At 40.9% G+C, this 13,242-nt stretch overlaps 1 protein-coding gene across 5 annotated transcripts in view; it reads right to left on the bottom strand.

Annotated features, from left to right (window-relative positions):
• RC3H1 (ring finger and CCCH-type domains 1) overlaps positions 1 to 13,242 on the bottom strand; it is a 62,289-nt gene that overhangs the window by 34,757 nt on the left and 14,290 nt on the right. For all 5 annotated transcript variants that reach the window (XM_075710997.1, XM_075711000.1, XM_009491518.2 and 2 more), the window contains exons 5-10: positions 12,041 to 12,216; positions 10,996 to 11,196; positions 9,724 to 9,856; positions 5,705 to 5,823; positions 3,732 to 3,844; positions 9 to 290 (exon numbers count right to left, since the gene is read on the bottom strand). In XM_075710997.1, the coding sequence (XP_075567112.1) occupies positions 9 to 290; positions 3,732 to 3,844; positions 5,705 to 5,823; positions 9,724 to 9,856; positions 10,996 to 11,196; positions 12,041 to 12,216 (1,024 nt within the window). The remainder of the gene's footprint in view (positions 1 to 8; positions 291 to 3,731; positions 3,845 to 5,704; positions 5,824 to 9,723; positions 9,857 to 10,995; positions 11,197 to 12,040; positions 12,217 to 13,242) is intronic.

Here is a 13,242-nt window from a genome sequence, read left to right on the forward strand (position 1 = left end):
ACCCGTACAAGTCAGGAGGGGATCCAGGGGCACTGCTACTCAGATGGTCCATCTTCCCTGGCTTCAGAGCAGTTTCGTAACTGGAGTCAGTCCCTCGAGAAATAAGTTGCGTCACCGTGCTGCCTGTTGACACAATTCCATTTGGCAGAGCAGAAGTTTTCCTACTGGGCAAGTCCACTCCCCCTTCCTCTGAGAGGATAGCTCCTGAAGGCAGGCCCACCTCATTTAGCTGGCCCAGGGAGGCACTCAGGGGTCTTCTAGGAACCAGACGCTTGTTCATTTTACGGAATCTTCAGAAAAAGAAACCACACATCAAAAATTGAAACAAACAAAAAAAAAAGTTGCGTTTTCAAGATTTTTCAAACACAAATGCTACCAAAAGCTTCAAGTCTGAAATCAAGTTTCCTAAGGGCTTGAGAAATTTATTACTACTATCTGTTAGACCAACTTCACTGCTATTTGAACTGTTAATAGCAGTTTCAATCAGAAGAACAAGGATGGATTTTTAATGACAAGCACACCAAGAATTCACAGCTGAACTTCACACAGCAAGTTTAACATACGTGCATTTCAACTGTGCAGAAGAAAACCAAAACCAAATATCAAATAAAATACTACCTATAGTAACAGACGCTTCAGAATAAGAATCACAGACTATTCAAGTCTATTTTATTCAGAGAAGAAACTAATAGCAGAAAATTAAAGTGACAAAAGATGAACAGATTCCCTTTTGCACCATTTGTCCAACAATAAGCCAAGTCAAGCCTTTATTGCATGTGATATCTTTAAAGCACAGTTTAAGATTTATGTTACTATACCAATACGCAGCTTAATTTTTCGAACAATGTAAATGGTGTAAGTGATTGCAGAGATAAAAACTCTATGAACACACTGTAATTCCAAAAATCTAACTGCTTCTGGTAAGTCTGAACAAACATGAGCCTTTTAACTAACGTTCCACAAAAATCAGCAGGCTGACAGTACTGGACCAATGAAAAGAGCAAATTCCAGAGTTGAAGGTCCTCCACTAAACATCCTGCCATTAGCTTAGATACTAGAATGCAAGTGGGAGGGCATATTTGTAGGCCTGAGCATTCCCACTGTTTATATTACGCAACAAGAGGCCATTTCCTATGCAAGAAGTTTTCTACAGGGTTGAAGCTACCACTTTCATATCATATCTAACAAGGAAAGTGAAATAGTAACACAGACTAGGAAGGTACACACATTATTGTAGAAAATAAAAAAGGGGGCAGTTATACTCTATTACTCAATCTTCAGATAAATTTGCCCACGTGCACAGCATTAAGAGCAATGCAACAGAGGCAAAAAGCATTTTTTTGTTGTTGCGGTTGTTTTGTTTTTCAGACATGACTGAGTATAGAGTCAACAAAGTGTGATCTTGGTACATAGATTTGAGCTGTTCACCTATAAGAGTTCATTGATTGTCTTCTAGCCACCTTCCTAACTCTCCATCAACACCTCCATTTCCTGGCTGGATAAACCTTTACCCACATAACCAAGCTATAAATTCAAGCTACATAGTGTTGACAGTGGGCATCATTCAGAATGCATTAAAAGGGAGCAAACAAACAAGGCTACTGCCACAGTAGAAGCACCTGAGTAGGGACAGACTACAGCTTTCAAAACATATGCTGCTCAGAAGTCATTCTGGCATCTCATCTCAGCCGTGCAAGTCAGCTGGACACATGGAGGCAAGCAGAAGTGATCTCCCCAGGCTGAACTTATGGCTTTGGCATTCCGCTCAATACCCAAACCAACTTCTCCTTGCAAAGCAGCAGCAAGACATTGGGAAACCACTGCCATGTTCTCCCTGCCAATTACTTCTGGACATCTGCCTCCCATCAGCTCCCTTAGAGGTGCAGTATCTGATGGCTCCTGACTCTCTGAAGGCTTGCACACAACCTGCAAGATGAGGAGGACTGGCCACCCCTGCCCATTGATCTAGAACACAACAGTACACTCAAGAGAGACAGGCACATGTGTATAGACACCCATTCAATCAAAGGTGACAGGAAGAGTTTATCTAGCACCCTCCACTATAAAATACTTTGAGAAAATAGAAGTTGCACAGTGTTGCCCTCTGGATTTTTCTGAACAACTTTATGAATCTTTGTTGCAGTCTCCACACATGCAGGACAAAAATAATCTAAAAAAGTTTAATACTTGCCTTTGCACACTGGGTCTTTGTCCCTTGCCAAGAGGGAAATTAGCTGCTGTTTAACCAAGTCTAAATTATATGCTATTTGAGGCATTACCACGCACTTCCCCACAACCTTCCTGCAAACTTAAAGCTATATATAGAGATACAGGAACTACATAGCAACAGCGATGCATATTATTCACACTACACATTTTTAAAAGGAGGAACACTAATGCAATATCTACTCAAAGGAATTAAGCAAAGATAAAAGGTACAAGAAAGAATCAGAACTCGAAGTTCCCCAACCACCTACAGAAACTGCTGCAACCTGAAACAGAACAAGCATTCACTTCACCCCACAACAACATTACTACTAAAGCATACAAGCCTGTCTGGATGACATAGTCCTCTTCCACCTGCAAAGCTGATGAACAGTCCTTCTTGATACATACAACTAGTTCAGAGGCACCAATACTGACTCACCATCACTGTTAACCATCCAAACCAGCACTACCAATCTCCATTTTCTTAACACCATGACAAAAGGGGAAAAACCTGAACTACTACTTCAGAACATAAGTATCAAAGTCCTATTCTCTGTTCATTTGAATAACTGCCTTTGTCATTCTAACACCACGCCCTCTGCTCTTTTTCCCTTCCTGTTTTGCTTATGTACTGCATGCTGACTATACAGCCAATGAACTGCCATATTAATGCTTCAAGTTTTAGATTAAGAAAGAGATCGCATACTATTTCCAAATCTTTGGAGTTTTCTTCTGTTTAAAAAAAGCGAATTATTTTAGCCCAAAAACCCAAGTAACAAGTTATATATACTACATAAAATGCATTGTATTTATTTCTTGACTCTTAAATAATCCATTTTACATTCAAAAAAAGTAAAACCACCTTCAGAACAGCAGCAGCTTGCTCTTGGATAATCAGGTGCTGCCTCTAAATCTGTAATGAATGTAACTTATTTACTGCAGACTTCACATGACCACCATTTTGTAACTCTTCAACAATAGCTTTAACTGATTTTAGGTTACTGCATGTGCAGTCTGTCAATGAGTTTCAAAGAATACTGTTGCAGAAAGAAAACTCGTAACACTCATTTTTAGCTCTCTGGATAGCCCTAGCAGCTCAGAAGAACAAGAGAACTCCTACATGTGGAAAACTGCCAGCAACCTACCTCTCACACCTGAATATAAAGGCAAGATGAGAAACACACACAAATAAACAACCATAATGGATACAGTCAAACAGCATGTTTAGTCACACTTAAGAAATAAGAAAAACAGCCCACCTCCAAAGTATCAAGTAACACTTGTGTAAACATTAAACTCTCAGAGCTGCATTAATGCTGAACAAAGCAAAAAAAATATCCTATATTTAAGAATAAACAGTTCCAAAACCTAAGAGATAACTGTTACAAGTTTTTCATATTATTTCTTGCTAATGTAACAGACAAGTTATGCCTCCTCTCCCCATTCCTAGATATGATAAATAACTTTTATGAATAAGATGAAACAAAGATTGGACTGATTTCTATTGTAAGAGGTACACTTACTTTTCTAGCTCCTCCTGTGAATGTGCAAAGGTGCAGCTAGCCCCTCGGGGGCACCCTCCTCGCTGTTTCATGTCCCGGCACATGTATGTCTTGTACTTGCTGTGCTGAGGAGGCTGACAAGGTTAAAGAAACCACGTGAGATACTTGAATATAAGTGCACTTAACAGACAGCTGAACATATCCTCTTATTAAAGGCCTGATGTCTGCCTGTTGATAATTCCTTCAATTTAAACGTTCCAGAAGTACCTAATGTGAAATAAATGACTGGAGCAGTATTTGTGTTTGGTTCTTCAACAGAACTAATAGATTCAAGAGCAGATATTTTGACAACTAAGTCACTATCAGGTTTTTAAAAAATTTTTATTCAAATTCCTTACTGGAGCTTGACTGGAACACAGCTGTATATTTCAGGAAACAGTTAAGTGGACAAATCTGATATAGGCTGAAAAAACCCTCCATGCTTAATCAGAAATTGCCAAATATTCATCAAGCTTTGTGGCTGACTGAAAATAAATAAAATTTAGTCAGTTAGTTTTCCGTTGCTTTCTGTTAGCTCAAAATGGCACTTGAGTATCCCTTTGATCTCTATGAGTTATATTTCATCAAGTTCCCTTTTACCCCCTTTGGACTAAAAAACGCTTAACTATTTATGGTAATTATTTCTGTCAATACTTGAGGATGCAATCTTACTCCTACACAGATCAGCAGGGTATGGGTTGTCTTCTGTATTTTTAAGTTTCCCAAGAAATGACTTACTGCAATCTTGCTGTCTGCATGTATGCCCATTTACCAATCTCTCTAAACAAATTTTGACAGAAGGCCAGAGGTAGCCTCAAAGACATTTAAGTTCTCGCAGTTTTTATGGCAGAATTAAATCAGAGGCAGAAAAACCCTATCAGAGTTCCCAACAAGGGAAAGGTCTGTAAAAGTAAACTCTTGCTTTCTGAGAAGCTCAGACAGAAGATGTAAATCCATAAAAAGCCATTTGCAAACTGATTCTTTTTCTTGCCATCTACTGTAGTGAAAAAAGAATTTAGGCAGGGCATATATAAGCTGCACAGCCCTCTGCTGGCCACTGCTGCCAGCCAGCAAAACTCTGCCCAATACTCAGCAGATGTCCCCTTCCCCACTTGGGGGGCTTTGGGTTCCCTTCCAAGTGGCACAGCATGTACCAGGTCTAGGTGATGGTCTCACCAGAACAAAAATCCTCACTGTTTTTCCCACCCCGATTTCCACTTGTGTATTCCTACTGCTTTTCCTTTTGCTGGTAACAGTGCTCATTAGGCATCCCAGTGAACGCAAAAAGGTAGAACAGCAGGAAAAATTCACTCTGATTTTAACCTCTTTTTTTTTTTTTTTCTCCCAGAGATAATCTTTCTACTAGTTCAGCTCCCCAAACCAGCTCTCCAAGAGGACAAGTGCCAAAGCAAGGGAGGGAGTGGGAATGTGTGATAGGCAGCTGTCTTTCACCAGCAGCTAGCATTTATATCAACTTAGCTATATATACCAAAATGAGATCAAAGGAACATGTGAGAAGATAGTTGTGAGATAAGCCAATATATATATTTGGCAACAACATTTCTTTTCCAAAACAATGTGTCATATTAAAACAAACCCAAGAAAATTCCTACAGATCACAGTGCTAGGCACCCCAGCTTCTCTTCCCCACCCTCCAGTCAGGAGGGTTGTTCATTCATTTCCCTAAGCTTGCAGCGGGATCAGACTCTTTTCTTTTCCTTCTAGTGAGCTGGCAAATTAATGCAACAGGTATTGGAAGGGGGTTGTGTTGTTTTGGGTTTGGGTCTTTTTCCTTTCTTGTTTGTTTCTTTTTTGATAAATATGACACAGCAGTAGTATTTTTAATCAGCTCCTCATTAAACCAAATCTCTCCAAATTACATTAGTAAACCTCTACTATTGGATACAGTCAGTAAAATTTAGGGCTAAGGATTTCCTAAATGATTTAGCTTTTACCTGTTGCTGATCTGTTCCTTTCTTGCTGTGATTCTGGATATAATCAACTAAGCCATGAACCACAGTCCTCACAGCAACTAGTCCATTCTCCAGTTGTTCCCACGTCGGAGGTGGAGCATCTGTTGCATTGTCACCAAAGACAGAATATAAAAAGAAAAGTCAGGAGGGTTTTCCAAAACCAAGTACTAAGAAACCATCAGTATCACACAATTTCACTAGACAACCAAAAAGATTTTATTGGAAACGTGCGCCATTAGATAAAAAGCATTCAGCACCTTAATTCAGGGATATGTACCACCTAAAGAATAAAGCTACCTGTAGACAAGATGGAACCACACAAACTATCAAATGAGCCAGCAAGACTATTATTAGCATGTCAAATTTCCACATAATGGAAAAAAAAAAAAATCAGTCTGAAAATCCCTCCTCACATTCAGACTCCTGTAGGTAAAATCATTCTGTACAAATATCATCATCACTGGCCTAGATCACACAAGCACAGTCACTGAACAGCAAGAGGAATCAATGCCTCTCACATGGAAAAATGTCACAAGACAAACCTATGTATCAGACCACCATCTAACATACAGCAGTGTGAATAAATTGTACAGTCTTAATTCTATAGGGGCAGTTGTTCTTTCTAGCCAATTTGCTTTTCTAATAATTTAATCTGTTCCAGCAGATGACACTCCCACCATGTGCCTACACACTCTGCAGCAAAACGTAGGACCTCAGAGTGCTTCACTGAACACCTTTCAAGATCTTTAGCACAATTGCATTCTATTCTGCTCACAAGGGCTAAATTCTTTCAGAGGAACTTCAACATTACCTACAGAAGAGCAGGGAAGCAACTCAACACCACAGAAGAGAAACATCAAGATCAAACCTACTGAAACTGAGTGAGGCTATTAGTGATTGCACTTTCTGTATCAGTCTCTGGCTAACAAATTTGCAGTACACACAGTTTTGTCCCCAACCTGTTACCGTATGAAAGATTTGGGAAGAAAGCACTACGTCTCCTTTAACTGTAAAGTACAACTGGCCCTCATTTGAAAGGTAAGTTTATTTGTTTAAACAAACAGAATCTAAGAACTACAACTTTTAATCTCCTAAAGTCAGTTTAGGCCTTCACACTATTTTGATATTACTACTGATTTTACAAATACTAATAGGTATAAAATAAAACTTCAGCCACAGCACTTTGCATCTGTCCCTTCCCTTCTCGCTCAGGTGGTCCATCCTCACAGCGCTGCTGACTTTTTCAACAATTTCCATCTTTCTCTCTTATGTCAACAGCTTAGATATTAATTCCAAGTTATATTCTTTCCAACTAACTTCCCTTTCCCAGACTGTCTTTCACACCTTTGCAGAATTACATATTAACAAGAAAAATACTAAATCTCCTAGCATAACAATTCTTTCTTGTCTAGACTGATTTTGCCCAGCTTCTGTCTATTCATCTATCAAAATTCTACTTTGGAATCCAAAGTTGTTTACACAGAAGATGCCTTATGATTTTAAGCTGCCTCTAAGAGAGTCTTCCGAGTGCAATGTCTGCAGTCTAGAGACCTCAGATCAAAAATACACAGAATTTCTAGAACAAAGACGACAACGTATTTTTAGGTAAGTTAATGGAAGTCCTTAATCTGGCATGTGTTTTCTTGAAGACTTCCCCTAGTTTGTCAACAAATTATTTGCTCTGGTAAAGAACTGGAAAGAAAAAGATACTTCAGAGTGACAGCTGAATCTCTGCATTAAGCATAGTGGTTCTATCCATCTTCCTGTTGCTTTGCAAATCTGGTTTCTAATAGCAGCGCTTTTTTTTTGTACTATTTGTACTAAAAAAGGAAAAAGGAGGAAGCTAAGACTGAGGAAGCTAAGAGCAAGAGCAAACTGCACAGGCAGTAGAAGCACAGACAAGTATCCTGAGAAGAGTACAGGGAAGATGCCCGGTTGTGTAGGGACGGGGTCAGGAAGGCCAAGGCGTGGCTGGGACTGAATTTGGCAAGGGATGCAAAGAATAACAAGAAGGGCTTCTACAGGTATGTCAACCAGAAAAGGAAGGTTAAAGAAAGCATACCCCCCAATGAACAAGAATGCTGACCTAATATCAACAGACAAGGAGAAGGCTGAGGTACTCAACAACTATTTTGCCTCAGTCTTCACTGACAACCTCTCTCCTCACCCCTCCCAAGTCAATGAACCACAAGATGGGGAGCAGGGGGGTAAATCCCCTCCCACTGTAAGGGAAGATCAGGTTCGAGACCACCTGAAGAACCTCAATGTACACAAGTCTATGGGACCTGACGAGATGCACCCCAGAGTCCTGAGGGAATTGGCTGATGGAGTTGCCAAGCCACTCTCCATAATATTTGAAAAGTCATGGCAGTCAGGTGAAGTCCCTGGGGATTGGAAGAAGGGAAGAAAGGAGGACCCTGGGAACTACTGACCTGTCAACCTCACCTCTGTGCCTGGGAAGATCATGGAACAGACCCTCCTAGAAGCTATGCTCAAGCACATGGAGGACAGCGAGGTGATTCCAGACAGCCAGCAGAGATTCACCAAGGGCAAGTCCTGCCTGACCAACCTAATGGCTTTCTATGAAGGAGTGACTGCATCAATGGACAAAGGAAAAGCAACGGATGTCATCTATCTGGACTTCTGGAAGGCCTTTGACACAGTCCCCCACAACATCCTTCTCTCTACATTGGGGAGATATGGGTTTGATAGGTGGATTGTTTGGTGGATAAGGAATTGGCTGGATGGTTGCATCCAGAGGGTGGTGGTCAATGGCTCAATGTCCACATGGAGACCGGTGACAAGTGGTGTCCCTCAGGGATCCGTACTGGGACCAGTGCTGTTTAACATCTTCATCAATGACACAGACAGTGGGATCGAGTGCACCCTCAGCAAGTTTGCAGACAACACCAAGCTGAGTGGTGCAGTTGACACGCCAGAAGGACGAGATGTCATCCAAAGGGACCTGGACAAGCTGGAGAGGTGGGCCTGTGTGAACCTCATGAAGTTCAACAAGGCCAAGTGCAAGGTCCTGCACCTGGGACGGGGCAAACCCCAATATCAATACAGGCTGGGGGATGAATGGATTGAGAGCAGGCCTGCAGAGAAGGACTTGGGGGTACTGGTGGACGAAAAGCTGGACATGAGGCAACAATGTGCGCTTGCAGCCCAGAAGGCCAACCGTATCCTGGGCTGCATCAAAAGCAGCGAGGCCAGCAGGTCAAGGGACATGATTCTGCCCCTCTGCTCTGCTCTGGTGAGACCCCACCTGGAGTGCTGCGTCCAGCTCCGGAGCCCTCAGCACAAGAAGGACATGGAGCTGTTGGAGCGGGTCCAGTGGAGGGCCACAAAAATGATCCGAGGGCTGGAGCACCTCTCCTATGAGGCCAGGCCGAGGGAGTTGGGGTTGTTCAGCCTGGAGAAGAGAAGGCTGTGGGGAGACCTTATTGTGGCCTTTCAGTACTTAAAGGGGGCCTATAGGAAGGATGGGGGCAATCTTTTTAGCAAGGCCTGTTGTGACAGCACAAGGAGTAATGGTTTTAAACTAAAGGAGGGTAGATTTCGACTGGATATAAGGAAGAAATTTTTTACAATGAGGGTAGTGAAGCACTGGAACAGGTTGCCCAGAGAGGTAGTGGAGGCCCCATCCCTGGCAACATTCAAGGTCAGGTTGGGTGGGGCTCTGAGCAACCTGGTCTAGTTAAAGCTGTCCCTGCTCCCTGCAGGGGGGTTGGGCTAGATGATCTCTAAAGGTCCCTTCCAACCCAAAACGTTCTATGATTCTATGACACTTTTGAGTCTATTTTAGCTTCAGAATAGTTCAGTTCCTCACAGAGATTACTGCTGTTCCCAGGCTGGTTATGAATACTACTCAAGAATCGTAAGTTTATGAGTTAGAGGATGTTTCTTTCCACTTGATGAACAGCTTTCAATTATTCAACAGTGTTAAGAGGCTCTTGCTAAACCGTAAATTAAAGGTTTTAATATAAACATAGATTTACCTGGACTGGGATCAATATTTGCCAGGAGCTCTAGGTGAGGTCGAAGACGATTCAGGTTAGCCGGATCTCCAGTCCTCTGAAGAGCAATAGTCAATTCCTGAACACTCTGTGCAAACGAGGCTGGGGTCTGCAACTTAAAAAAATTACAATAATTAACTTTCTACAGGCAAAGCAATCCTTGTGGTTTCTGAAGGTTGCTCCATAAGCTCACAAGAACTGTCTTGCAAAACTGGAGCAAAATGGTTTTTGCACAAGCCCATTTCAGCACCTTCTATTAAATTCCTTCTCCAGCATTAAGGACATGCTATTCTTTGACATTGCAGGTTAAAATACAGGTCTAAATAGACAAAGTGAAGGCTGGTATTATTTCTAGCAATGTAATCTACTTCTTTTCTGTGTTGCGCTGGCACCCAGAAAAAAAAAATATTATTAGAAACCATTTAATTTAGATTTCTGAAGAGTCTAGTATCTCCAATCCCTGAACCAAGAGGTTTGCACCCTGCTTTAAACTGAGTACAGCAGACAATAAAGAGCTAAACAGTTGAAGGGTAAAGATAGCTAGCAACGTTCCATTTACTAACATCACAATTTCAGTCTTTAAAATCCTTTAATTCTACCTAGGTCCTTCAGGAGATTTCTGGCACGACACCTGCAAAGGTGGGCAAACGCGTAAATACACAGCAGCTCAACCTTAAAGCTAATTCTTATACACAGCCAAAGCAATTGTTTCTCAGCTTTTGTAACCATTCAACAATCCCACCTAATTTAGGCACTTACATGCGAGTCCCCTAATTTAAAAGCCCATTTATCTTATGTTCCCTCTGAACAAAAAGAGATCTGGGCATTTCCAGAGGCCAAGTCATTTTATTTAAGAAATGTGCTTCCACCTCTCTTTCTTACTTCAGGTATAGACTAGGGGACTGATTTTCGTTCAACTTATGCACTAGCTTCCTGCCTGGAAACAAAAACCATTAAACTCTTTTACTACATTGGCAGTTATAAGCTGTTCAGAAAGGACATATCCCAACTGTGCAGCTAACCCTTTGTGGCTTCCCATCTGCAGAAAGAGATGGCAGGATGGCAGAGGGAGTGAGATTCTTTAGGTTACAAATATATACTCTAATTATTTAGGCCATAACAGGTTTTGAAATAACAGGGCAAATTATTAATGGGCGAGTACAAATGGGTGCAATTTGTAAATTCATGTTACAAGCATTTAAATCTACTACAGTTGCAAACAAGATAGACTAGGCTGATTTTAGGTGGCTTTACCTTGTCAATGATAGACTGCATGTGGGATTTGTGAGACTGGTCTCCGTATAACAGTGAGGACCACTGATCTGGTGCAATGCGTAAACCTGCTTCCATAGCAATTTGAACTATCTGGGAATCATGTTCCCTTCTCAGAGCCTCATAAGTGCGAAATTCCTCCTTCAGTTGCATCAGGGAGGAATCCTCATCTCGCTTTGTCACCTAGTGGGGAGAAATGAGCCAAACACAATTAAGCAGGATAAGCAGAGATTATGTAAATTCCAAGGCAAGTGAAATCTTCAGTCAGCAACTAAGTCCCTCCTCCCAAACTAAACTGAACTATGATACTATGCAGTGACCAGTAGTTCCTACGAAAAATAAACACACTCTCCATAGTGGTTCCAGTTTATGAAATTAATACCAAATGTAATTTACTCATCCCCTGACCCAGATATTGGTGGAAGTGGCACACTTCCTGAACAACTTTATAGCATCCACACCTTACTTCTCCAATCAAGGCATTTTGTTTGTATTGCAGAATTTTGTTTGAGGGTACAATTAGCAGCAACAAAGCATTTTTCTCCTAATTTAGCAAAAGTGAACAACATTTAAGCTAAGCACATAGGAATGGATCATTAAATACGGTAAAGTACAGTAAGCAGCTTAAGTTCTTTTTATACAACTTTGGTATCCAAGACCCTCATATTGCCTTGTTTCTAACCAAAACACCACTCAATTAACAGAACTGGGAATTTTCCAGCTTTAAGACTCTTCTAAGGAGATAAGTTATGCTGACTTACATACAGGTTTTGTTACTGTGCATCTATTAAACCTAGGCAGAGTCAAAACGTAGCTTTACAGCTTAAAGTGGCAATTTCAGTCTACATTGACATCATAGCTGTACGACAAAGATGTCTCTAAACACACTTGGGATTTAATGAGTAATACTTTCTATAACTACACGTAATTTTAGGCACATTTAATGTTACAGGACAATGAAAATTGAAAGTGAAAAACACTAGTTTTCATAGCATTATGAAGTCTCCAAGAAGAACCTTCTTCATACCTTGAAGCACGAAGCTCTGTAAAGAAGCTGGACAACATGCCCAATGCTAGTTTTAGAAGCCTGAGGAAATCGCGGCTCCAGCCTCTGAACCACAAACAGAACCAAGACCTTTCTTGACAAAGCAGATCCATCTTCCAGAGCCAGCAGAACCAGCTTTAAAGCCTCCTCTTGCATTGCTGGGGGGGAGGGGGGAAACGCAAAGAAGAGACAAGATGAGACAAGACCAAGAAAAATTTCTGCAGTTTCTTGTTTCCCTACAAGTGGGAGACCAGCTACAAAACCCCCTGAACACAAACACAAACCCACAGACAGGAAAGGGAGCTGAGCAAGAAGGGAGGGAAAAGAGGGAAGGAATAGTTCCAGATTCCCAGACTGTGACTGGGGAAATAGGACTTTTTAATTTTTTTTATTATTATTTGTTCTATATCAGGTATCAGATGATAGGAAGACTTCTTTGTTCTGTTTATACATCTCTTGATTATTAACATGAGTTTTCAAAGTGTATTATCTACTTCCCACACCTAACCCAGCAGAAAAAGCTGACAGGCTGAGGAAGGGAAAGATTGGTTCCCATGCAGGTAAAAAAGCAATTAGTGCCCACACAAATAAATTAGGTGCTGTAGCACTGCCTATTTTGCTAGGTAACAAGCCTCTCTCTTCCCTGCAGTGGTGCAAAAGTTAGCATCCCAAAGTTAGTTTTCCTTTATTTGTTTCAGTGGGGAAAAGCATCTTCATTTTTCTTAAGAAATCAGCTTCATATTTCAAGGCATTATTTTTGTTGGTACTCATGAGTGGAGTCTACAGTTTCAGTAACGAGACTTCATTAATTTTTTTAAACATAATTGATTGTTTTAGTATTCTATGAAAAGGAATTTCTAAGTATGTAACTTTTGAAAAATGGATACACACACCCCCCAAATATAACATATCTCTCCCCACAACTGTTCTGTATGTTTATTTCCCTAGAGAAGGAGAAGCAGCCATGTCCAGTAACTTATTTTTTCTAGAAGGGTCTTTCTTCTTCAAAGAATATCAGGTGAGAAACTACTTCCCATTTTATCTTATCACAAGAACAAAAGGAGACACGTTATTCTGAACTTTATAGAAGACTTGCAAAAGCACTAAAAATGAGAGAAAATCCATGACAGCAGCCCAAGAGATCTATCATTAATTCTGAAGACCTACTGTTAAGAAATTAAGCC

The sequence above is a fragment of the Pelecanus crispus genome, chromosome 5 (assembly GCF_030463565.1).
Source record: "Pelecanus crispus isolate bPelCri1 chromosome 5, bPelCri1.pri, whole genome shotgun sequence".
In the NCBI taxonomy this organism is placed as follows: domain Eukaryota; kingdom Metazoa; phylum Chordata; class Aves; order Pelecaniformes; family Pelecanidae; genus Pelecanus; species Pelecanus crispus.